Source organism: Coturnix japonica, chromosome 1 (assembly GCF_054131305.1).
Source record: "Coturnix japonica strain WE chromosome 1, WE-NBRP24, whole genome shotgun sequence".
Lineage (NCBI taxonomy): Eukaryota > Metazoa > Chordata > Aves > Galliformes > Phasianidae > Coturnix > Coturnix japonica.
Window position 1 is genome coordinate 95,505,160 of NC_140663.1, and position 27,278 is coordinate 95,532,437.

At 42.1% G+C, this 27,278-nt stretch overlaps 1 protein-coding gene across 9 annotated transcripts in view; it reads right to left on the reverse strand.

Moving 5' to 3' along the window:
* Positions 1-1,013: 1,013 nt before the first annotated feature.
* TIAM1 (TIAM Rac1 associated GEF 1) overlaps positions 1,014-27,278 on the reverse strand; it is a 163,479-nt gene continuing 137,214 nt past the window's right edge. For 7 of the 9 annotated variants that reach the window (XM_085528103.1, XM_015881158.3, XM_085528092.1 and 4 more), the window contains 13 exons: positions 24,664-24,767; positions 16,676-16,855; positions 16,176-16,244; positions 15,745-15,870; positions 13,530-13,638; positions 11,244-11,423; positions 11,015-11,133; positions 9,162-9,270; positions 8,109-8,167; positions 7,041-7,143; positions 6,388-6,475; positions 5,398-5,570; positions 1,014-3,442 (listed from right to left, as the gene is read on the reverse strand). In XM_085528103.1, coding sequence (XP_085384229.1) covers positions 2,970-3,442; positions 5,398-5,570; positions 6,388-6,475; positions 7,041-7,143; positions 8,109-8,167; positions 9,162-9,270; positions 11,015-11,133; positions 11,244-11,423; positions 13,530-13,638; positions 15,745-15,870; positions 16,176-16,244; positions 16,676-16,855; positions 24,664-24,767 — 1,892 coding nt within the window. In that variant the 3' untranslated portion in view covers positions 1,014-2,969. Of the gene's footprint in view, positions 4,836-5,397; positions 5,571-6,387; positions 6,476-7,040; positions 7,144-8,108; positions 8,168-9,161; positions 9,271-11,014; positions 11,134-11,243; positions 11,424-13,529; positions 13,639-15,744; positions 15,871-16,175; positions 16,245-16,675; positions 16,856-24,663; positions 24,768-27,278 lie in introns of all 9 variants that reach the window. The other 2 variants (XM_015881205.3, XM_032448626.2) reach the window with 2 other exon arrangements.

Genomic DNA, 27,278 nt, shown 5'->3' on the forward strand with positions numbered 1-27,278 from the left:
ACAGTGTGTACAGAGACAATAACCACAGAAACAAAACACTACCTGTGCCATTCTGAAGCAGGTGCAAGCAGAGCAAGTCTGCTAGAGAGGACAATAACATCTGACCGGTGAAAAGTGTTAAGAAAAACACTTCCCAAACCTCAGTGCTATGGGATGCCTGTGCTTTTTCCACAGATACTGCAGGCAAGAACTAGGGGCTCTTCTAATAACGAGGGAATTCTGTACCCCCCCTCTCTCTTATTTAAATGCATACTTCCATTTCTTGTGATCATCACTGGAAAAGAAACCCATCTAGCTGGTTATGGATATAGTAAGGAAAACAGCACTTCTGCAAAATACAAAGTGAGTCCTACCCACATAAAGTCTGCACAGTTCAGGCCTTAATGTCTTCCCCAAGCTATAGCGATTGGCAGGTGAGAATGCAAGAACTACTCCAAAGCATTGCGCCTTCCACCTACCAAACCTCTTATGTAAGACCTCATATGAGATAAATTAACTACATAATGTTAATTCCTGAAGCGAGGCATGATGTTACTGCATCCATCATTTGGTGTTCCCATCTGGTTTTCCATTTTCTATTAGACAAGGCTCCAGACTTGGATCTTCTACAGGGGGAAATAAATAAATAAAAATGGGTTTTCGATAAAAGAGAAGGGAGACCAACAAAATTGCCCTGGCTTTCACTCACAGGCAAACTGAAGTTCTGCACCTGTGGTCAAGGGAGCAGTTCTTTACCCTACAGCCCACATTCCACTGAAAAGCAGAGATGAGGGCTCTGCTAAGAGCTGCAGCTGGAGGAACCCATTCCAAATATCTGCACGATATCTGCACGAGATATCTGCACGAGACCCAGAGCATGCAGCGTTAGAGGTGCAAACCTGACAAGTAAAGAGACACCACAGGCTTCAAAGGCAAGGAGTGGGTCCCACAGCTTCAGCTGCTGTAGGACTTGCTTCCTACTTGCTTACACTGAGAAGGATACCTGGCTCAGAGAACTTGTATACATACCACTATTTCCACTGTTTTTTTCCAGTATTTTATTTCTGACAGGCATTTACAACGTTCCATTCATAGAACTAAAAACATAAAAATAGACCTTCTTTCAGCTTATAAAAGAAATATATAAGAACCTTTGACATAGACATGTCATGACATTATGTACAAGAACAACGGTACCTTCCCAGTACCAGCCTTCCAGTATTCCAGAACTGACTGTATTCCACTGGGTACAGCATAGGACAGCTAAAACCTCCGCTTTTCTAGTATGCTGGGACACAACTGACAAGTCAATGATATAAAACAATGACGTGATCATACAAAGGGTATAGAAACCTTTCTAAAGCTTTTACGAAAAGAAAAGATAGCAAAAGGTTAAGAGAGAAAGCTTTCATAAGAACAAGTATAGTGCACCAGAAACCAGAAAGGGGTGGAGGAGAGGGGGATGTGCTAAGTGGGACACAAAGACAGCGATGGATTTCCGGGGGGAATAATTTTCCTTGTGTTTTAAAATATAGTCGGAGTGGATTTTATAAAATATAATCCTCAAGTTATTATAAAATCTCAGGTTTTCAAAGTACCGATTGATGTGTCAAACACCAATAGATACCAAAAACAAAAAAAAGAAAAAAAAAAGAAACTTCATATAATCTTCCTTTTTGTGTGTGTGTTTTTTTTTTTGTGTGTGTGTGTGTGTTTTTTTCCTCATAGGTGAAACTGAACTGGGAAAAGCCATATAAATCTTAAAAAAGAAAAAAGTGCTATTTGTGTTTTGCGTTTGGAAGTCCACTTAAAAACTATTTTAGTCGCGTTCTTACCCTGTTTTAGATGCTTAAATAAAAGGTTTAAAATGTTGAAGAGGTTCAGAAATTGCTCAAATTCTATTGCAGTGGAAAAGCTTTTGTAAAGGAATGAAAATACATTGGTTTCACCCACAGGAAGAGAATGGATGAGGTCAGTTTTTTTGGCCATGAGTTCCCTGTCCCCTAAGCCCAAACTGCGTCAGAGAAAGCAGACCAAACGAATCATCGTGGTGCGAGGCTGCACCACGGATGAGTTTGCTCCACTATAATTCAGTAATGTAATTTTATTCTTTGTATTATCTAACTAAACTCCAGCCTCAAACATATACAATAATCCTTTTCTTGAAGAAAGTTATATCTAAATAAGAGTTTCCAGTTCATATTTTAATATAAAACCCACCATTCCTAACCCTCTGCAAAAAGCTAGCCTCGTATCCTAGACATGGAGCTAAGCTAACACTGTAAAATTCTTATCCCTTTGTGCCCCTGCATCTCAGGTAAAATACAAAAAAATATCTCTTCAAGTGTTAAGTTTGGATCTCTTAAGAGAGTTTGGCATCTTTACAACATTATGCAAAACTAGAGCTTCCAACATTGACATTAAATTAGACCAGCCACAGACCAAGAGGACTTAACACAACAGAAATCCCAAACTTTTCCTCACACATCCCTAAAATACATGTATATTCTCTTACATTTAAAGAGGGAAAAGTAATAAGAATACTGCAACTGTACACGTTAAAAAGGCAGTTTCCTCATTCAGGAGATGAACCTACGGTTGACTTTTTACAGCTATAAAACCCTTTGTTCGTTGTGCTATCGTATAAGCTAGTTTGCTGTACGTAGGTTAAGACATCCAGAATAATTTGTTTTCCAGTGATTATATTCTCCCCATACATAATTTCAGCCCCTGATTATGTTAGAATAAATAACATAGTGTGAAAGCCCTTGGTAACGTAAGACAGGACCTTAAGGTTATTCCGTTCCAAGTTTTGAGCGTTTTACAGTTGCCTAAAGTGTGGCCGCATGGCTTCAGACCAATTCAGCTGCCGTAATGGTGTGTGCAAGTGTGCAATCTATGGGGACTCACTCTCGGCGGTGTGCCAGGAGTGGGAGGGAGGGCGGGCAGGATGGGGAGACCTACGCATCTGGGCAGGGAAGGGGACCGGTTTAGAGCTCCGTGTTCAGTTTCCTGCTTGGGATGAAGTCTTCACGCCTGACCCAGATGACCTCCTCACCGTGGCCCTCCACGTCACCGTTGATGCCGGTCAAGGCCGCCTGCTTCTTCAGCTGGGTCATCCTGGAGGCGTGTGTGTCCATGGCTGGGCGCGAGCGGTCTCCGCGGCACGTGATGGAGGCTGCCTGCAGCCGCTCCCGAAGGTCTCGGTCGGCCACGGCACCCCTCATGGCCTCACAGTACTCATCGTCATCGCTGAGGATGTCCGTTTCCTTGATGTCCTCCTGCTCCTCATACTGAGCAAGGTCAAACTGTTCCTCTACCCAGCGGTCAGTGTCCCCACCGTGCGTGGGCTGCTGGGGCTCTTTTTCGGGGCTGCTTGTGAAGACGGCATCTGAGTCAATGGTAAACCTGTTTCGGGCCAGCCGCCGCCTCCTCCTCCCAAGAGACTTGCTTGGGGCTGACACTGTGCACACACAAAGATAAAACCCCAGAGGCTTTTTACACACGGTACAATTCTCTCTAAAAAGTTAGCCTTCCAAGGGCCTTTTATTTAACACCGCTAGGCACAAACCAGGTAGACTCCCAGGAATGACCTAGTCATTCCGCATCCTCCCTGTGGGCTTCACTCAGCTCCTCGGCACGAGTCTCTCTCCAGCTGAAAAAGGGGTTTCTGCTACTCAGATCCATGGCTGGGATAATGGCCCACAATTACTGTTCCTCCTAAGTGGTAGGCAGCCAGCCAGCACAAAGTGCATCTGTTCAACTCAGCTTCTTTCAAGAAGCACCCTGCTGTCAGTGCACAGCAAATCCCAGATAGCCTTACATTTCAATATGGGAAATTGCTTTGTCTCGGGTACGAGCAACATTACAGGTTTCCAAACAGCTACCTCGGTACTGAAGGTGCTGGAATTGTTGCTTTATTTATAGCATGTTTTCTATCCAAGCTGTGCAGGCTTCTTTTCCACTTGTTCCCTGTTAGGGAAGAGGAGGAAAAAAAGCCAGAACAACAACCAAAAAAAACCCTTTCACAAGTTTCTTACTCAGCACCAGCTGGTCTACTAGCTTTTGCAAATGGCCCAACAGCAAATTCACATCTTCTGTGTTGGAACATCATCCTAAGAGGCTTGTGAGACAGAAAATCAGGGGATGAATCCTGCAGCATCCTAGTGCTTTATGTGCAGCACTCAGTTCCATTGCAAGCAGGTGAACTGTGAGGTTATAGTTTGTCTCTCCTCACTCAATAGCACCTTAGCACTTGCAGAAGGTATTCATTAAACTCTAGCAGCCTGGGGAGCCTGGGTTTCATTTTAATATCCCTGAGCCTCCACACATGCACAAAGGATAACAGCTCAGCAGTTGCAGATTTTAACTATAGCAAAAGGTCTGGACTTTGAAAGATTTTCATCTCAGCAGAATTCATCACGCAAATGCACTGACAAGCCAAAATAAAATAAGGTTTGGCATCAACACATCAGCCCCACAGGCTGACTGAAGGAGCACTGTTAAAACCATTGCAATTTGGCCTTCCCTTGAATCTTCTTGCTTATGACTTTGAGCGTCTGTGAAGCAGATGGCTAACATCACTTCAAGAGAGAAGTCATGCTGCTAAAAATGCTATTGGTCTGGCTTGCCCATTACAGAAGAGGAACAGAAAGCCTGATTGTCTACACTGCTGGATCTAACGAGCAGAAAAAAAAATAATAAAATAAAATAAAAAACAGACCAGAACAAAACACGTAGCGATGCCGTGTATTTTTCAGTTGGAAGTAAGTGTTTCTTCCCTCCATCATTTAGCGCTCTGAAAATGAAAACCTGCTTTTCCCTGGGATTTTCTCACTGCTTTTGCCTGAAGGCAACTGAAAAAGGAAAATCCACGGTTTAGGACAGACCATTACCATAAGAATACCAAGTGTATGCCTCTCAAAGTGCAAGAAGTAGAAGCACATGCCTTTAGCCATAAAGCTAAAAAGGCTAAAATGGAGGGCATTGACAAGCTGTCTCTTCAAACCACATCCCTCACACAGAGGGATGTGCATTTTACTTTAAAAGTGCTTGGGTTAGTTCAAAAATTCTGTACATGCTTTTGTTTAAAAAAATATGCAGTGGGCTTCTGTTTTCTTCAGTTGAGACCCATTTCCAGATTAAAGTGCACAGCCAATTGGTATCGATAGGAATCCCTTTTCTCCCTTCCATGCCAGAAGGACCGCTCTGAAGCTAAGCCTCGAGTGCAAAGCAAGGTAAATAGAGGTAACTTAAGCCTCCAGAAGAGGTGAAGCATGGAAAAACAGCAGGTGTGGGTTGTTTTTTTTACATACACAAGAGAGAATGCCAACAGTAATGTGCAAGTATCAGACACCACCACATCCTACAACGGTGCTGGGGTTACTGGGATCTTGAAAGTCTGTAGCCCTACAGTACCTGCCCTGTTCATGGCTGGCCTTGCACCCTTTAGAGCACACAATCTTTTTCCACCAAAAGGAACATATTGCTGGGACGAGGGCAAACTTTCGGTTTTAAGAAGCTGCCTTCTGTGCTTATCCCGCAGAATCGAATGCACTGCCTTCAGAAAGTCCTTCCTGTGTTCCGGTGAACTGAAAGAGAGGAGAGAATACAAGAGGCAGAGTTACCTCTTGCAACTGCTAAGAGCTCACTGTAAATGAGATAATTAATAACTGGTACTGTAATTTAAAACCGCATACAGCCCGCCATACATTTCACCCCAAGAAAACTCAATTTAAAACAGTATTTTCAATATAAAGCCGTATCTACAGTCATTGCAACCGATACCAAAGAAAAAATATACACTGTTTATTAACAAATCATGTTGCCATACACTCCTTTTCCTCCAAAACCAACCACACATTTTGCTTTGTCTGATAAACATCAAACTGACCTGGGGTGACTAATTAAATCTCAGTTTGTAGCCTGCAATCACACACCAAGAAGTCCTGCAGATCTGTACTGTTTAGTAGTGGGACCTGGCTTGATATCAGCTCTGTTGGACCCTGGCAAGTTTGCAAGTTCTCTTAAGTATAAAGCACAGCAGGGCAACCACCACAACAAAGACAGACAAAATTCATCTAAGGAAAGACTAATGCCCTAAGGACAGTAGTAGGAAGTTGTTGGCATGAAAGGTACCAGCTGAACAAGACATGTTAGCAGCTACCTGACACAAAGACCCAGGAGTTTAATTGGTTGTAAAACTGTGAAAGGAAAAGTGTAATAAGGTCATTCCAATGAAAGCATGAGGTTGATCAAATATATGCCTTTATCCTAGGCAGAGTTTCATAAAGGTTCTAATATGTTCTCCCTACTTTCTCCCCCAGGCTGACTGCCTTAGATGAATGATACAGCCAAGCTGGGATCCAGGGATGCAGCTGCCATAGGAAGATTCGGAAACACACTCACCTACAGCAAAGGTGAAACGTTCTTTCTGGCCTGCCTTCAGACTCAGATTTAACGTGGACAATCTCACATACAGAATTGGTCTCTGCATCTAAAACAAAAGCAAACAGCACTTCATACAACAGGCTCTCATGCTTAAATTCAGTTAGAATATTTACTCCTTAACCCTGAAAGATTGTTAAAGTTTGCATGGGACAACAAATCATGTGTTGAAAATAATATTAATTCATGAAAAGCAGTAGCAGGCAAGTGGCTAATGAAAAAACAGACACATAAATTGGCCGAACTCTGGTAAAGTTTCATATGCACTCACTCAGTTCTATGAAAGTAAGAGAAAATAGTGGCTTTTCAGGTGCTCTATATATTCCAGCACTGCCATACCTTAGGTGTGTAACTTCTGCAGACAGCTAAGTTATACGTTCCTTCCACTTCTACTAATATAGCGGGAGCATATATTACAAAATTGCCAAAGCCTTAAATAACAACCTTCACTGCCATTTGTCATCTGCTACAACAAAAAGAATTCACTAGCCCTGTTGTTTCACAGAAAATACAGAATTGGAGCTTTTGCACTATGGACAAACACCGGTTTGTCAATGAATGTCCCCAAAACAAAAATTAAAAGGATTACCAGATTCTTGCAACTGGAACATTACCTGCACTTGCCAACGCTCGAACCTGAAGTGCTTCCAAAGGTATCATGTGACGAAAGCGGAACGGATCCCATTCTTCATAAATTGAAGCTCTATGTGATCCTCCCTGGGACAATTTCAAAACACCATTAAGAAATGAGATACCTTGGGATATTCAGATATCACAGTTGTCACTGATATGCACTGAAAATGTCCAGCTAGAGACTTGTTGCAGTTCTTTTTTCTCTACATCATCTTAGTAACTACAGACACTGAAACGCCAATATACAAAAGTCTTGTTAAACTCTAGACAAAAGCAACCATTAGATCAATGAATTCTTGTCAATGCCTTTAAAAATCATTTAAGACTAATCCTACACTTACACTTCCCATTGCACATACACTCATGAACCCACACAGATCATGCTTTAGTCACTCCAAAGTCATTCTGTGTCCAGATGACTTAGAAGACAAGCATTTCAGATCACACTTTTGGTTTATGCTGTATAGGGGAATCAAAGTATTTCCTATAATATTATAAAATATGTTCCCTGTTGCAATAAGTCATGTGTTCACTGTGAAGTATAGCCTTAAATTCTAATTCTAAATCCAGAAGGATCTGCTGATACATAGTGCTGGAACACCTTATTTGACAAGAGCAGACAGCACTTGCTCAGTGGTATTTAAAATGACCAGAAACTAACAGCCAGGAGTGAAGCAAAGGCATTGTGTTTCACTAAGAAGGTTGACAGGTCTCTTATTTGATTCGTATACACCAATTGAAGAGCCAAACACAAGAGACACACTCAGGGTGCTACCTTGCTCCATGAAAGTCCACTCCACAGCATAGATGTGGTAAGCAACATGAAGAGCCCAGCAGAGAGTAAAGGGTAAGTGAAACAAATATTTGCAAAGCACTGGCTTCAGGCTGAATAGGAAGCTACTCGGAATTCCTCAAATCCTTGTTTGCTTGGTGGTAAACAAAGATCCCATATGCAAAAGCACACACGAGCAGCACAGCTTCATGGAAAGCAAATCTATGTTACTGAATGTAATGTACGCAGTGGCACAGAAATGGTCCACACAACTTACAAGCTTCTTCTTCTGTTTGGAACCATCCTTGTACACAAGGACCACAGCAGTTTTGAACACTGGAGAAGAAAGTTAAAAAAAAACAAAAGCCATGTAGTAAATAAGGTTGAGAATAGGTCTCCTATATGCCCAAGCACACAGACATTTCAGCTCTTCAGACAGCCCTTAACTGAGTCAAGGAGGCATGAGTCATCCTACCAAAAAGGCTAAACTCAACAGCTTTTAGCACACCAGCACAGATTACTACAGGGACACTTAATTTTGGACATTTTATTCCATCAGTTTAAAGCTGTTGGGAGTACTTAAAGTTGCTGCACATTCCCAGCAGCTTTCATAAGGCTACTCAGCTTCAAGGAATGACCAGGTTTCCCAGCTTACAGCAAAGCAGCCTATTTTTATATGCTCTTCAGAGCAAAGATGAAAGGCTCTCCATTCATAAGCTGTTTGGTATAAAACAAAAATAAAATCAAAATCAATGGCTTTCTAACCTGCATAGCTTTCTGAAAACAGCAACATAAATAACCATTGCTTATGAAGAAGTTCAGGAACAAACAAAGCCTAACAAGTACTGCTTAGCTTGACTTAACTCTGAAAATAACTACATGACTTGCCAATATAAACGCTCCAGTATCATGCTTCAGTGCAGTGGAAAGACCTTGAAATCTACGCCAACAGAATCTTCAACTTCTCGTTGAACCAAGCCTTAACCTCATCCAACAGGATGTGAAGCAGTTACTTATCATATATATCAGGCTATCAAAGTGTATCTCTTCAGATGCAAATACCCTTCTGCACAGTTCACAATATATAGCCTGGAATATGGGTTTAAAAATCTCTTGCACTATTACAGCAATCACCTCCCATTTTTTATTTTTTTTACCAGATTTAGATGAACACAGAATAGAATTTGACCCTTACAGCAGAGAGACAAGTACAGCTTTTAGATCCGAACAATGTTACAGGAAACAATGTTCAACTACCTTCAACAGATATCTGGTAAGGAACATGATACAGTTTCTCACACATCTGAAATAAAATTACTAGGATACAAACCAAATGCTGCCAGCTCAGGTTCCTTCTTCCATTTCCCTAGTGAAGCAGGAGGATTAAGCCATATCACTGTGTTATGCAAGAGCAAATCCCCCATGGAAAGGTCTGCAACCTGTCAATCACAAACACAAGCACAAAGAAACAGTGTATTTCAGTCCAAAACTTTCCTGGAGTTAATTCTAAAACAAACAAACAAACAAAATATAAGTACATTTTTGGAATAAGTTATTTAATCAGATGACTGCAAGTGTGTGCAAACAGCCTGACAGATGGCAATAGATGCAGGTAAATCTTTAATTGGAGGGCATAAATAAGGAGAAGTCAGACTTAGCCTGGCTCTCAAAGTTCTGTAGGAGGTGAGGGCTGGCAAAATGACAAAAACAGAAACTCTTTCCCTTGTGTTTTTGTTTGCTTCTCTGCCACCCTTCTTCTTACCAGCTTCGTGGAATGCTGTTTGAACATCTAAGCACACTCCCTCACACACTCACACACATGCAGTTTGGGGTAAAGTTCAAAGATAGCACCAGGTGAAGTAGGCACAGCAACTTCCCCCGCAGATTTGCCATGGTTTGTGATTTCCCCCAAACATTCACTCGTAAAATCACATTGATGATAATGGACTAATAATAGAGTTCTTAATGACTGTTGGGATATGCATGCTAATGCATTGCATCAACCAGATCTCTTTGACTTCTCCCAAAGCGATAATTCAAGGGCAACCTCCAGTCTTGGAGCCATCTTATACCATTCCTCCACCTTTCTCTCAGTGAAGTTTGGCTTTTGCAAAAGGATATCACAGATAACATGAGCAAAACAACCTGAACTCTCCCTGATAACAAGAGCAACACTAACATATGCTTGTTGTCTCCCAGATTAACACCAAGCCACAGCTGTTCTGTCAACAGAAGTTCTGATCCATTCTCCCAACTCCTCTTTGCCAGCATCAGCACAGCTTTGCCAAGGGCACCTGTTCTCTGCCCTCTCCCACTTTATGCTTCTCCCCACTGCTGTTATACAAGTTGCTCACCCAAAACTTTCCCAGGACCATTCAATCCCAAAACATGTGTCCTGTATTTGCACAGTGGCTCTTAGGCTTGATCTTCATCCCAGTAGTTGGCAAAACCCTACTACCACTCCTTCATATGGTCGTGTCTCTCTAGCATTCACCCATACCACAGCTCACACTAGCTCCCAGCTTCAGCAAGTCTCCACCTTTTCCTCAAGTCTTTCCTGATTTTTCCCATTCCTTCACACTACTGTCCTTCATGGTACTGCTGGACTGCAGGCCTACATTCTACTCAGTTAATAGGTGATCCAGGTCTCAGTCTGAAATTTCAGCACATCTCCCACAGGTGCACCCGAGACCAAGCACATTCAATCTTCAGGTGTATCAGAAAGCACTGCAAAATCTGGACTGAAGTCCAGGACTCTCATATATCAAGCCCACTAACACACTTTCTGAAGCAGAAATAGCAGCTTCTCATACACTGGATCTGATTTTGATCTCTTTGAAGTAATTAAAGAGATAAATATAAACTTGCCTCAGGACATCCATTTACTCAAACTGGTGGGATGAGACTGTGTTGAGAGAGGAAAGTCAAGATACGGACATTTACATGTTGAACTGGGATTGTGACCCAAGCACAAACTTTAAGGTAAATTAACACACTTCCTTACAGTGGTCCTACTCACTGAACAGTACACAGAGAAACAGTTTTTTTAATTGGATTTACCTCTTTGCACAGGAACTACTTCAATGACACAGAAGGAAAGAGAACTATTTGGTAAAATTTAACACTCACACTACAGGCACCAAAATAACAGCCTACTTATTTTATTCAAATACTGTTTGTTACCTCTTTTTTCTCTCCTGTTTGTTCTGCTATGAGTTGGTCAAACACTGCCCCATATTCTTCATGGATTTTTTGCATTTCATTAATATGGCTGGCAACTTTGTTCATTGTTTTTATGGCCACTATAGAAGAGACAGAGAAGGGGGAAAGAGATGAAAATTATTTTTAAACCCTTGAGTGGAAGAGCAGGAGAAGGTTAAACAGGGAAGAAGAATGTAGGTTAGCTCCGTACCATCAAGGTGATAATGTTCTTCACTGTCAACATCAGTCAGAGCAAAGAGCTCCTTCAGCAGGAGAGGGTATTTCAGTATCCTCTGGATGGGTTTGATGAGGTAAGACTCCAGCGTGGAGGAGTGCTGCCGTCTGGGATTCTGAGCATCCAGAAATGCCTTGAAAGCAGTGTCTGTCTTGGCTAAAAGATTAAAATGAAGCAATTGGATGAATCAAAAATCGTAACAGCTGTCCCAAGGAAGTGACTTTTTGAGTGTTAATTTATTTGTAAACATTTTGCAAGAAATTGCGAATTTATCAGATGGTAAGCTCCAGTGTTACTGGAATTATGCATTTCAGGTTTTGTTATATTGTCACTTTGCCACAGAGAAGCTATTTATGAGTTAGTATCAAGCTACCCACTGTACCAAGACTGGATACACTGTACCCAGTGTGTATTCACCGTACACCGCATTTCTGGACCTGCAACTATTTTAGAGCAACATAACCCCTTTTAAGCACTTGTTTCCTTTAAAAAAAGGCTCAAATCAGGAATTGGTAAGAAGCCACAGTGATCATCCAGTCTGACAGGCAAACCCACAATATCGGTAAGTATGGTTATTTTTTCATCTCTTTATACCTTAAGGTGCATAAATAGACAATAAAATAGAATGATAAATAAACCAAGAATAATAAAGAGGCAGGAAGCAGTAAATTTATACACCACATTTTGAGAGCGCAGGCAGACCAGGCACCTGATCACTATCATCTTTTTTACCTTACAGCTACTGAATTTATAGACATACCATTTTGACTGTTCCTTCTTCTACTAGAACATAAGCACAGAGAGCGATGCATAGATAATATGACATTTTTAGACATACAAGTTATTCAGTGCAGAAATAATTCCCACAAATGCTTTTATGAGAGCCATGATCCCTGCTGAGGTTGGGTGTTTTGTTGGTTGGTTGACTGTAGTCTGGTTTTATTTCTCCTTCCTCCCTCAGACAGTCACCTGATTTCCATAAAGCAACTTCAGTGTCAAATCCAAAAGCCACCTGCACCTCAGCTGAGGACACCAGTTTATACTTGAAATACACTCCCAGGCCTTTTAAGAGATTTATTTATATCTGGAATCAAATTTGAAGTTCTGTTTGTGTCTTAATTCAAACACAACCATTTTTCGTTCATAAACACAGTCAGCAATGAAAAAACGACAAAACAAAACAACCAGAACTACCCACTCTATGCTCTCAGCAGTAAGGTCAAACAGATTGCAAAAAAAAGCATGAATGTGATAAGCAACAAGTCATTTATTCATGCATTCCACCGAGCTGCCAACTGTTTTTTGCAGCAAGGCTAATGAGAGTTCACTGCACAACAGAAACTAACCAAACAAACAGCCCACATAAGCTTTGTATTGACAGACATCCAGGTCGTCTTTAAAAACAAGAGCTTCCTTCTTAATGGCATTGCTCCTACAATTGGAACCATCCGTTTATTTAACATCTCAGCCAGAAATTAATTGCATTAAGCGCTGATAACTTTAAGAGATTAATGCTTTCACGAAACAAAAACATCCCTCCAAGTCAAAGAGGCCCATGACCGCCTACATGCCAGACCATCGTTCATTTGTCTCCACCTCAGGAAGCCAAACTCTGATAGGAATTTATACATGGAAACCTCTCAGACAAATTGGATTGAAAACAAGAGGAGGAAGAGAGGGTAGAGAAAGCACAGTGAAGTTAAAATATTTAGACAGCTTCCAAAAAACAGTCCTAGCAGCTGTCAGCATTCAACCACATTTGCTGGAGCTTTAATGGAATTGTCGTGAGCATGGATTCACTGCACACCCTCTAAAAGAAACCACAGAGGTCATCATCTGTGTACTGTTCCAAAGTACACAGTGATCCATTAGTACAAACCTAGTGATGGAGACTTTTTACTCCCTGTATGAGTGAGGGGAAATTTGATGTGTTGGAGAAGTGGAGGAAAAACCGCATGTGAGGTTAACTGCCTCTTGTAATGAGCTACTTGGGTATGACAACATCAGCGGTGGTCCACAAACATCCATGGCACAGAACTCTCTGCAAGCCTGTCAGGCCAGATGGGCTGTCTTCCCAGTCACTGTAAGAACTCACAGAGAGCAACCATGCACACAAGTCCCCAGGTCTCCATCACAAATCTCTGCATGGACTGATGTGCAGTAGCCACATTTCATCACCCACATAGGCACAAGTGACAGCCCAGACCAGTGCATCACTCCAACATCTCTCTCTGGTCTGTTTGTCCAGCACAAAGCTCCTACCTTTCACCAGTACTTTTGGGACTTTTGTGTGGCTGGCACAGAAGGCACTGTACAGCTTGAAACGGTCGGCGTAGTAAAGGAAGGATCCACCCAAGGAAAACAGCACTTTCTAGGATTGAAAAAGAAAAGCATGTGAAGACCAGTTAGTTATTTTCCCTCATGGAACGTCACCTAAAGTCAAGCAAGCTAGAAGACAAAGGGCTTTCAGGGAGGGTTGTACAAAAGCACTGCTTTTCTAAATGCTGCCTTAAGTATCAATTGTGGTTTCCAACTGGGAGCCTCCATCAGCAGAGAAATGTCAGAGCAACAATACAGAGATGCCTTGCAAGGCGGGTGGGAGGAGTGAGAATGGGGTTTTCCTCCCCGACCTTACGATGGGGTAGAAGCACAGGGGAAGAAAAGAAATGCAGGAATGGAATGGAGGGTTTTCATTTAGCTTTCAGATGACAGATACTGCATTTTTAGACAGTTTTCATACCACATAACAGAAAACAGGATCAGCCTTGTTGCTGAAATCCAGCCTGGATGCAGGCTACATGGTTAACACCATTGGCTGCTTTCCCAGTCAGGCTGGTCTGCAGACACCATTGACTTAGGAGGAACTAGCTTCACAGCTCCAGACCTATATTTAAATGCCTGAGCTTAAAATGTTCTTGTGGCCAGACACCATAGGAGGGACTGGGTGTATCCAAATTTGCAATGGATCAGACACTGAGGAACTGCAAGCAGGAACTGCCCCAAAAAAACGAGATCCCTACTCTGCTGAAAGTTAGTGTTATGGTACAAATATAATACAGATGTTTATGTCACAATCAAGCCTTTGCTCCACCACCCACCAAGGAACAACAGCGTGGGGTGGAAGGAGATGAGACAACATATAGGCAGTTTGCCTACAGTCAGCAGAAGAAAGCAAACTGCAGAACTGAAACCAAGTCCAGACATCCCATTTTGCCACTGCTTTCAGACCATGCCTATGGGGCAGAAGTGAAAAACAAATTTGAGGTAGAAATAATCTTACTCAGAACAGAATTGTCTCCATGAGGAGGACTCTTCCTAATTTCTCTCCTTAAGCTAAAAACAGTGATTAAACTTTTATTTTAGTGGGAAAGCCTGTGTGTTTGCATTCTCCATTAAAGGCATATTTTCAACAAAGCAAAATTTAGGTTAGCAGCTTTCATGACTGATGCTGATTTTTAATGAATACCTGACAGCAAGAAACAGAGAAACACACACAAAGACAACTTCTTTCAGCAGTTCTCCCACGGCTGTAAGTTAGTCAAAGTGTAGTCCCAGCAGAATTATTATTATTCATCACAACATTCCGTCCTCTACGAAGGTGAGCTGTCTAAGCATGAAAAAGTTCCCCAAAGACAAAACACTGTTTGAGCTACTTGCCAGAAATCTAGTACATCACGAACTACAGAAAACGCCAAACTATTTCTGCATTTTCCTAATCCTTTTTTCATTTTTTTAATGAAATATATATGGCCTTAGTTTACACTTCTAACTTTCATGCACACGTGTCAATACTTGGAAGCAGTTGCTGAATAGTTATGCTATTCTCAAAAAGCCTAACTGCAGAACTCAATTTATATTCTGTACCATAGCCCCAGTGGGCTTCTGAGCTGCTATATTAGACTTGTCAGAACAAAGATCTTATGTAATATTCCATTTCTAGTTTTTCTTTACAGCTTGAGATAAGAAATCTGACAGAAGAGCAAGAATAGTATCTCTAAACACATGGTGTTACATACTGCTAGTGCTCTGTACAGCTAAATGTAACACGAAGCAAAGTAGTAGCAGGATGGTCTTCCAACAACCTCAGTATTAGCTAGCAACCAATCTCAAGTATAAGTAGATGCTGGTTTTCACAAGAAGCATGACAGTAAGTAAAACAAATACAATAAAGAGTGTTAGAGGACTACTAAGGTGTATTTCATCTCTTATTATAACATTACAGTATGAGCCTACTCTGAATGTACATAGAATCATAGAATGGCCTGGGTTGAAAAGGTCTACAGTGATCATCCAGTTTCAACCCCCTATTATGTGCAGGGTCACCAACCACCAGACCAGGCTGCCCTGAGCCACATCCAGCCTGGCCTTGAATGCCTGCAGGGATGGGGCATCCACAGTCTCCTTGGGCAACCTGTTCCAGTGCATCACAACCCTCTGACTGAAAATCTTCCTCCTACATAACAGATAATGAGTTTACCTTAAATTGCTCAACTTTTTCAAGCTTTTCCAGGTCTGGAACCAGCCTCACTCCATCTTCAAGAGTTTTCAGGAACTCTACCTGGAATGCTACCATTTCAGTCAGATTCCCGAAGAGAACATCCAGCTAATAAGAGGGGAAAAAAAAGGAACATGCTGAAAATACCACTGTTAAGATCACTTTGCAACTAAATCATGTCTTTTAGAACTTTAGCAATTTTCAGTCCGGTTGTATAATCAGAGTGACATGCAGGATAAAAAACACAAACCACCCATCATTGTAACTTTACACTCTGCTCAATGAGCTATTTGAAAAGAAAAGGAATTCAAAATTTCTAACAGAGCTCACTGAGAAGAGGAAATTTAGGGGTGTGGAGGGGTGCATGTATGTAAGCTAACTAACAAAAAAAGGATAAGCACCAGTTAACATACCTCATCTGGTGTGAGGAACGTTTCTTTTTGTAGAGGCTTCAGGTATCTCTCCATCAGACAGTTTAGGTCCTAAAAATTCAGAAAAAGATTCCCATGTTGGTTCCTTGAACTCTCTGAATATTTATTGAAGTGGCTAAGATCACTGCTTTCCTAGTGTATGGATTTTTCCTCCCCACACATAAGACGAGTCAGATTTCACTGAATCTATGACTGTGTAAGAAGAGACACTTACACAGGTTCACTAAGAAAATCAATACAAGATTTCACAGACCACTGTTCCTCTGCATTTCAGTCAAGTAAAGAAATTCCAAAGATTCTCATTATCAGTTTTGAATGTCTACTTATTTCAGAGGTTTGTTTAAACTACTATTCTAGTGACAGGTTGTAGAATGCAGTAAGAGGTGCATGCACAAAATAGGACTTAAAGTAGAGAAGCAGATAAAAAGGCTTTCCAAAAGAAGAACCATTAGCGGGTGAGACAACATATCAGAATTCCCTACTTTGACGTAGGTGCGCTCTGTTTCCAGAAGTTCGCAGATGACCTTTCGCAGTTTGTCTGCATCTGTGAGTTGTCTCATGGTGGCCAGTTGGGGTCCTGTGAATTCCTGAGGATGAGCACTTGAGTCAGAAGGGTTCATTTCATGAAGACTGCGACAGAAAGCAGCGACCTGCTCTGTACTCTTTAAAAACAAGAAAGAGGAAAGGCCAGTGGTAATAACTGAGGCCGGGAGTTACACAAACAAAGGAGTTCAGAAGCCTTTGCATTTCTGAAGTTGCAGTCACCAAAGTCCAGAAATACAGACATTATTTCATATCTATCTACCCTCTCTTTCAGTGTCTAAGGGTTGTAAATAGTTGTACAATTCAAGTTATCTAAAGTGTTGTCTGGTAACCTTCTCAGTTTCAGATAAACATGAACTTTAACAGGCTTGTCTAGCATTTACAAATGAAACAAACAAAAGGGCCCGAGAAGTGGGAACTCAAAATGATAGTGCCATCAAAACACCCAAGTCCTTTGCGAGTTCTCTAATCTAGTTTGCAACACGCCAGTAAATGGCTGAGTCAATACAGCCAGAGAGACAACATGGCGATAGAAGCCCTTAGAGATGTTTTACAAGGGGAAGAGTGATCAAAACCTCAGGCTTCAAAGCTTTCTGGAAAGTAACTGAGTTTTTGTTCTGGGTCTGGAAACACACCTATAGGGTATATTTCCTCCTTATGCATCAGGTTTTTCAGAGCCGCTACATCTCACTGGTTTCTTTAATGTTTAATTATGTCTCTATAAAAGGAGAATTATCCTCCCTTCACCTCCTCTCCTTAGATCGCCTGTTTGCATCTTTCATTTCACTGCAAAGTTTGGACCAGGTACAGTCTCCGGTGTCAATGACGACAGTCCCAGGCTTCTAGGATTGCCAGTACAGCAGCACACCCTATCTCCTTCCATCCCCGAGACCCGCTGAGGGCACAGGAGGAAAAACAGCTTCTTTACTTAATCACACCTCTCTAACCTTCTGTGTTTAATCTTAAACCAGATTTAGAGACTTCCCGGCACTACCTCTATATTCCCAAAGTCCAGGCTGAAACAACTTAAGCCAAATTATCCTGTTCAAACAGAAAACATGCGAGGAAAGGGGAGAGAAAAAGAAAGAAAAAAAAAAAAGCACACCATCACCTCACAGTTTGGAGACAGAGCTCTGTCTACTGGGAGATCACTCCCACCAGTCAGAACCAACAGCAGCATCAGGAGCCAGAACTACCTAAACCACCCCACACCTTTGTGATGACTCAGTGCCAAAAAATCTCTGCATTTCTTAAGCTGCATCACTTGCTCACACATCTCTGGCAAGACTAGTAGGCCATGAAGCTCAAGAAGAATAGTAACCATTTTAGACCTCTAAGATCACCCAGTCCAGCCATCAGCCCACAGCCACCATGCCCACTGCCCACGTCCCTCAGTGCCACATCCACACGGCTTTTGAACACCTCCAGGGACGGTGACTGCACCACCTCCATGGGCAGCCTGTGCCACTGCAGCACTGCTCTTACTGAGAAGAAATTCCTAATATGCAATCATCAAACACTTTCCCTGAAGGTGTCTTATAGCTGTAAATGCTCACCTAAGTGACTCACTGCAAGGCATCTCAGTAAAGATGCTTGTTATGCAAATGATAATTCTCATCAGGACACAACTGTAAGCAATTAGCTAATGGTAGTTGACCGTCTATATAAAAATGCATCTTGGACATGGTTGCTCACAGGGAAAATATTCATCTTCAGTATGAGTTTCAAGCTCAGATCAGGCAGAAAGAGAATGGTTTAAAAAAATAATTAAAAAGAAAAAAAGCAGTGAGTCAAGTCAGTTCATTTCTAACTAATTCAGCTTCTGGTAACAGAACATGTCAGTGACTGTCAGATTTATTAGTCAGTGTTATTCCATTTATTTCTCTCTATGCTTGCCAGACTCATAAGTACAAAGCAAGCCCAAACCTTTAGGTTAAGTTTGCAATGCGTTTCAATGCACACCATCTTGATCTCAAGAGCTTCAAATCTAAAAAGTGCAGCAGGTTAAAGCCTGGCTTCTGTGGCAGAGCAAAAAAGCAACAGCTCAGTTACCTGCTCTGCTAAAAAGGGACAAAGAACTGACAGTTAGCAGTGGTGAATGAAAGCCTGCAGAGACCCAGAATAGGCCAGGTTTTCCTCAGAAATCCTTGAAAAAATAATTTGAGGAAGTCACACCCACTGGCTTTTTTTTTTTTTAAGAGTCAAGTGTGCAACTAAAAATAGTTACAGTATGTAGAACATGCTATAGAATCAAACTCCACAAAACCCAAAGTGTTTTAAGCAGTTTGAGTGTGACAGCCTGCAGACAGCTCACTGTTCTGTGCATTCGCTTGCATTAAGCTGCAGGGAAAGATGGGTCACCCAGAAAAAGAGAGTGCAAATCCACTTAAGACTATGAAACACCAGCAGAACACTAACAAGTGGCTGAGAACTGGATAACTGTCATACGGGCACAGATTCTGACCTGGAGGGAGCGCTTACACCTATGGGTCAAAAAGGAAGTCCAGAGACTTGTAGAAGCCTTGTCTCCACATGTGCAGGCTCTGTAAAATGCTTGCTGACTTCACCCAGAGCCTGATCCAGTCAGCAGCAGCTCTGACTTCTGCCCTGCCACTTCCACGCCTCGCATCGTTTGCTCATTTCCACTCCACAAGAATCATTCATTTTGTACTCTCCAAGCAGACAGAAAGTCTCTAGCACGTTTATCTTCACAAAACTGCCCGCTTGCTTGTTCACTGAACAAACTGTTCCATTTCAGAACACAATCCTTTCTACCTCATGTTTAAAAATCAACTGCTAGACAGAAAGCAGGTGCATGTTGGACCCAGAGATGTTCATAACACAGCTGTTAGCTTAAAACTCTCAACCAGTACAAACAAAAACACCTCTGTCCCCGTTTTCCTGGAGAAAACTGACAGGACAGGGAAGGCCTGGAACAGAAACAGATCCTTTTGTCTACCTACACCAGCTCTGTTTGCCAACTGCTACTGAACAGCATCTCCAGAATAAGTGCAATTACTTTAGGCACAATCCTGCCAGCAGTCCCATCCAGCAACCTTGACATGAGCTGGACTTCTTGCACAGCAGGGCTGCAAGGTGAGGCTTGCTTTGCCAGTGTTATTAACCCCTCCTCTGCAGGGCATGCAGCAGAAGAGCTAAGCTCACATCCTTCTGATGCAGGAGGGGCAAGTACTTAACTCACTGAGCATAACAGTGCCCACAGACTGGAGGTTTGGCTGCCTGCCCTACAGTTGTGGAAGTGGACTGCTATCTCCTCTTGTGCTCACCTCATAGAGCGCATATCAAACAGAATGCCTTCTTAAACTGCATGCAACACCCCTGCTCTGCACCACACAACAAACTTGAAGCAATACTGATCTCCCAAACAAAACTCGCAAACTGCACTCTCTCGTGTACAGGCAGAACCATTAATGACACTGCACAATAATAAAACAGCTCTGCAGGGTATACACATAACAGCTCAACCTCAAATCTATAACCTTACAATTAAAACAGCACGGAAATTTGTCTAGCTGCTAATTCCTTAGACTAGCAGTAGATTTGCTCACCAAATACAGCATGCGGTACAGAGAGTCTCCAGATCCCACAGCGCTTTCGTTCTTGAGTTTACGGTTAACTCTCCGCAGAGCCGACATCGCCAGGAAGGCAGTGCTGGCAGCACTGTCACTCCGTGCTTCCAGCCTCAGCTGTGAGAAAAATCCCGGCTCTCCACATATTCAGCTGATCCAAAATGCTCTCCCACTCCAGAGAGATATCCTCACTTGAGACACGCAGAAGATGGCCACGCTTTAACAAGAAGGGGCAGTGACCGTATTTAGCCAGGCAGAGCCTTTCCTCATGTGCCGTTTGCCGTGGGCCTCATTCACTCACCACATCAGCTGGAATTAAGGGCAGCCCAGGAATCGCAGCTGAAGATGTAATGCTGCTTTTCATGGAAACATGTAGAGGATAATTTCAGCAGAAAGGCTGAAATGCAGCAAAGGGGAGGTGAAGGCAGCCCTGGAATATAAATGTCTCTTGCCTGTGGCGGAGCATGAGCCAATTGGCTACGAACTGCACTGCCTAAGAATATTAAACATCTGAAGGGACACAGGCAGAGAATTAAAGGAACTTTAAAAAGCCAGTTATGCTGCTGGCAAACCTACCCCTCAAATCTCCATTTTAATCCTTTCACATCTATTGCAGCACACTGAAGGTTTTGTGATTTAATAATTCTGGTCCTCAACAATGTTGCACGAGACAACGACCTATTTTCTTTGAAAAAAATATAAGTAGTATGAACATGTACACACACACTCACAGGCATCACAGCACACTCCCCAAAGCACAAGTGCTGCAGGGTAATTAGCACCAGTTTCAAGAGGCAGATGCCTTAAATTAAAAACAAGGAGAAAAGGATGTCCTGCAATATTAGAACTGATCACCAGTTCATTTAGTTTTGCTTTTCAAACATCCCTATTAATTTCAGAGGACTGTTATAGGAAAAAAAATGCACACAAAGACTCATCTTGTGATGTTCCATAACACGTCTTAGCTTTTGGCGACCTGCTGCATTAAGTGCTTAACACATATACCCAGTTCTCAAGGCACCTCCTTAAAACCTTAATTTATTCTACAATATTTAAAGGGCCAAAATAGGTCACCACAGAGGCAAGTAACTGTTTAAGACTTAATTACTGTGCTCTGAAAGGTTTCCAGTATTCTGCTGACTGATAGAGAAGAATCACCTAGTTTCCACACAATGCCTGAAACTTCAGTTCACATGGTGAATGAAAACAAGTCTGAAGAGGTGGCTTTCCTCCCCCTGCTATTCCTTCCCTGCTCTCTCACCTCTAGCACTGGCTCCCATACAAAACTGAGAGAGTAGGAAAGTAAGGAGTGCACCCTAAGGAAGAAGCAACCCGGAGCACAATTCAGGCCACTGTTGGCTGTATCCCTTAAAGGGATGCTCGCTGGTGTTTACAAAGTTTAAAACCCAAGAGGGCAGGCGGATAAATAGAAGACGTCATGAAATTGGATAGGCAGCAAGCTCAGAGAACAATGGCTATCCCATACCACTGCACTGTAAATGCCTCAAAATACTACAAACCTATTTCCAAGGTAAGTTATCAGAAACAGCTTTACTGTCATTTTATAATAGCTCATTTGAGGATAACAAAAGAATTAAATTCCATGTTACTGGATCTGTAGGATACAGAGCAAACAGGATTTTCAGAAAAGGGAGGAATCCTTAAAGCTATGGGTACACTCTCCAAATCCGCCGCCACCAACAGCTTGGAGGCTTTTGCAGATTATGAAACAAATACACCTGTACGGAGCAAACACACACCCACGTGCACACATGCCAGGCTGGGGGAAGGGAAAGAGACAGCTGGAAGGGAGGAGGAGGAGATGAGCCACATTCAGGTACCTCCTGTGTTACTCATCCATGTATCACCAACATGGTAAAGCAAACAGTAAGGCAGGAGGGACCCAAGCACAGATTTTGGTAGGATTTCACATCGCTTACCTTCATAAAAAGCCTACCTAGCATGTGCTACAAGATCACATGAAGGACAGCCGCAGCACTGTGTTCCTCTCCTTTTCCCATGAATTATTAACTCCCATCTAGAATCGCTCTGCTAGCTGGCAAGCTGGAAAATTTCCTTGGAAGAGCCAGCAGCTCTCCTCCTCAGCAGCACTCTACAGGCACCAGCAGACCACCGTGGAGCGTGGATGTTTGCAGGATTAAGCCTTGTCTCAGAATCGTGCTATTGCAAGGCACGAAGCAACCCAAGCACTATTTTAGGATCCTTGGTTGCTAATGCTGCATCTGTGCTAAAGGATGGGGAACTGAGCATTTAGCTGGGAGGCTCCAGTGTAGCTCAACTGGATTTCCTCTACCGTCAAGGGGCGAATGGATAAGAGCACTCCTGCTCTGCTTTTGCCAAGATGGGCAGTACATAAAGGATCACAAAGTCTCTCTGTCACTCCGCCATCTGAGGGAGCCTAGAAGCCGTGGTGGCAAAGGTGATACAAGGAGCGTGCCCCTCCCGGCGACAGGAATGCAGCGTTTCACTTCCCATGTACAAAAATAACCTGCATAAAACAGCACTGAGGACACCAGCTTAATCTTCTGCTCTGTAATCCTATGACCATGGGAACGGTCAGCAATGTACGGAAAGGAAAACACCTTTGCTGTTACCCTCACGGTACCAGTCAGGTGCTGATTTTCCATGGAGGAAAACACACCGCAGATTCCTCACAGCCCAAGCAGATCAGCTTTTCCAAGCACACAGAAAGCAAAAAGATTAGGAAAACCCGCCCATGGATTTAACCATTTTTTGGTTGGTTATTAGTTTTATTATTTCCTCCTACCTACAGCACGTAAATAACACAAGACATATTTCTGATTTATAAAAGAAAACACGCACTAATGTGAAGTTAACACTTCATTTCCAGAAGGACAGATTTCCCTCTCATTGGAAGCTCAGGCTTGTTAGAGTCACGAGTTACTCTTCCATTATATGAATATTAAGTATTAGAGCCGCTAGCACACATTTCTCAGTTTAACTAAATCTGCCGACCCACAGAGCTAATCATGTAATCCCTACGTCTCGCTTCAGGCAATTACAGCTTTGAAGATCCAGAAAGCAAAATGCAAAATGGAGTCCCACAGCCTGGCCCAGCTCAGAAACAGAAAGCAACACAAAACACAGCAAAAACACTTATTCCTCAAGTAACTATGTGCTATGTATGCTCGGTGCCCTCCCACAGCTTCAGTGCTAAACAGAAGAGACTCTTCATAGCGCACGTGAAATTCCCACACACTTACAGTTAAAAATAGAGAAGTATCACCAAACACTTCACTTACTTGAGAAGAAATTCTTTGTACTTACAAGAAAAAGTTCTGCAGCAAAACCTGGAAGCGAAATGTTAAGAATAACCTCCTTCTCTGCCTGTGAACTCTACATGTATTTCATGCAGAAGAATGTTTTCTGTTATCTGACTTCCACTGTCTGGCTATCAAAGCCACAGAACTACAGGCTGGAGTGACATAAGAGAACAGGAAACCAGAGGCCAGGGTCTTTTCCTTTTCCTACAGTAAGCCAGTAGCATAGAACTGGGACCAATTTAGGACTCTTTGTAATACACTGTAGCTAAAACAAGAGCTAAGAATAATCACTGTACAGACTGAGTAAGATCTCATACTCTTTAGATCATTAGTTCTGCAGAAAATTAGCTATAAAATCTCACCATCACTTACTCATGATATACCTAAAAACAATCAGTGCCTTTAAAATAATCTCACTCGATTCTGCCTCAAAAACCACTAATCATCACAGATAACATTGTGTGAAGCTCCCTAACACCAGCCTAAAGCAAACTACCAACTGCTGTGAAACCCACTCCCTAATACGCAGCAATTAGTAATCCATTTGCACAACCTCTTAGCTGTAATTGGAGAGTTATGCTTTAATTTAAGGTAGATTGGTTATAATTAGTCTGCATTTAAAAACTAGCACGTGCACTATGCTACTGATTTAAGGAAATACTGTTTAACTTACAATCCTCCTGTGCCTAGAAATCAAGAAAGAAAAAGAAATCATAATAGTCCACCTGATCTTCTGGTCCAGCTCTGTTGAAGATGATAAACCAGCTCTTTTAAAAACACATGGGAATACTGTCATGAGATTGTAACTATCCACCCCCAGAAAAAGGGTCCAAGTCTTGTTCAAGAGATGGTGAAGTGCCATAATGAAAGCAGTAACCCATTACATTCAGTATCATCCAGAAAGACCTCAAAAGTAAGATTAACATTTTCCCAGTAAAGACGTTCTTGTTATGTCTAGCTGTGAAGTCAGCACATCAGCCGTGAGCATGCTGTGCTTTCACTCTTAGATATGTGAAAATGAAAACTTCTCACCTTGCTCGTCTTATCGGCCTCATCGGATGACTCCAAGTCTTGAGCTTCTGCCTCCTCTGGTGCTGTCTCAACAGAGCTGTCCGGGTCGCCACAAAGCGAGTGCCCTGATGAAATTGAGATGTGTGTCAAAAGCCAAACATAATGTCCAAAAAATTTAACGAGTTGTGTGCAACAGATACAGATCTCCCACAGACAGCCTGGCCTCAACCTGCATGCAAGTAAACGCTAATTGATGTTATGCCAGAGGCACTCACTGACCTGAAAGACTACCTTGGTTTACAACAGGGACCACATTCAACCACAGGTAAAAAGACCAAACAGGTTATGGCCAGACACACTAGCTGGAAACTAAAAAGGCTGATTCAGAGATAAGGCTAAAATGCCACACTGAAATTCTTGCAGTTATTGTTAAATCCTTTGCTGGCAAGCAATTATCTGCCTTTATACCTCACTGGTTTCAAATGGAAATTGCAGTATGCGAATGGATGGACAGTGCCAAGAAGAAGGCCTTGGTCAGCCCTTCCTTGAGCAAGCCGAACCTAGTGATTTTAAGTGCAGTAATATAAGTGCTACTGAGTTTCAACACTGATTTGACCAGAAGGAGCACCGATGGAATGTCTCTGCTAGGAAACTCAGCTGTATGCTCAGTTATATGCCTCAGCTGAGCTTCAAGTCAGCATACAGAGACGTCCCAGAAGGTGAGTCCAGATGCTAATTCCTTTTAACTTTCCTCCCTCAAAGCCCATAGGGAAGAGTTTTTTCAGTGGTGCCACTCCTGTGGTCAGATTGGGAAGGCTGTTTTCTGGGTAACTCTCCCTACCTGCATCCTGCCATGCAAATAAGACAGTGAACATTCCACCAGGGATTATACTCTTTATTCTGTCTTCTTTATTCTTCATATAACATAGAAAAACCTAACCAAAATCCAGAGGATGTAACAACACAGAAAATCCATTCTAAATCTAGACTAAACAGCCTATATTCGCACCTTTCTTGGGGGAAATGCTGTTGTTAGCATATAACATTTAAACATGTGAGAGGAAAACTGATGTTTTTCTATTACAGAACAAATTTTTGTGCAACCTTGTGCTTTTTTGGTTTGCCAGCCCTATAAACAGAAGCAGCCATGAGTCCACAAGTCCAGCAGCCACCCTCTTTTAGTCAGTCCCAGGTGGAAACAGTCCCAGGTTTACAGCCAGGAGGGGAGTAAATTCTTCAAAAGGGCTGACAATAGCAGGACAAGGGGAAATGTTTTAAAGTTAAAAGAGGGAAGATTTAGGTTGGATGTTAGGGGGAAGTTCTTCACTAGGAGAGTGGTTAGGCCCTGGAACAGGCTGCCCAGGGAGGTTGTGGATGCCCCGTCCTTGGAGGTGTTCAAGGCCAGGTTGGACGGGGCCCTGGGCAACCTGATCTAGTAAAGGTGTATGTTTGGTGGCCCTGCCAGGCAGGGGGGTTGGAACTACATGATCCTTGAGGTCCCTTCCAACCCGGGTCATTCTGTGATTCTGTGAAACACAGGCTTTTTACAAGGATTAAAAGTAATATCGCACATCTGATGTAGCAACACTTCTATGTTAGTCCCATGCTGACTCTCACATTCCTTGCTATTTTCATCTGGACATTACAATTTAGGTAAATCACATAAATTTGTCTATAAGGAGCATCTGGCTGGATAGCAACACTGTAAGGAAAAAGGCCACAGTGATGATAACACGCATCTGTTACACTGATATGCTGCCACTAAATATAGAGTGATTTGGCCTGAAAGGCCAGAATAGTGTGGATGGTCTTTTTATTCAGCTAACACTGCTGCTGAAAAAATTAAAAAATGAAACTGATTAACCATGTCTAGTATATTTGTTTATATCTGCACTGGTCTGAAATATGTCTCATAGCACAGAAACATCCAAGCAATGTGTTCCCTTATTGAGTAAGAAAAACAATCCTGCAGCCCTTTTGCCACAGTGGAAAAGCCAATGCTCTTCTTTCACAGAGTTTTTACATTTGCACATAATATTTATTGGCTCAAGAATGCTTCCTAGATAAGGCTCTCTACATCAAGACAGAGATCTAGGTTTGTGTTCTTCAGTACTCAACTTTCAGCTTCACTTCTTGCAAGGTTTCAACCACCATTAGAAAAACAAGTGCATATTTGTACAAGATTTCCACTTTAATGGGTCAGGAAACAACTTGGAAAAAAAGGAATTCCAAAATCTGTCTATAAATTCAGAAAATACCTGTATACTGAGATAGATCTAAACTGAACATCAAATAAAATGAAAAGAATACAGAATATTGTTCACAGTTGAGCTTTCCAAAGACATGCATTACCATTCAAAAATATGTGCTTGTAGGAGATGTTTGGCAAAGTAAAACCTATTTGAGGAAGTGCTCTGTCTGTAAGAAGCTACGTTTTCTGGGACTTGCTCACAATTTCAGGAACTTAAGACTATCAACTTTTGTGTCTGTTCATGTCTAAAAAAAAAACTCAAATCCCTTACATTATCCATTAAAAAATAAGAGTAAAATGTGCTATGTGCCATAATTTGGTTTGGGCAGCTTGTGTTCACTACTAGTTTTCCATTATAAGCTGCATGAAATACATTCTACAGCCG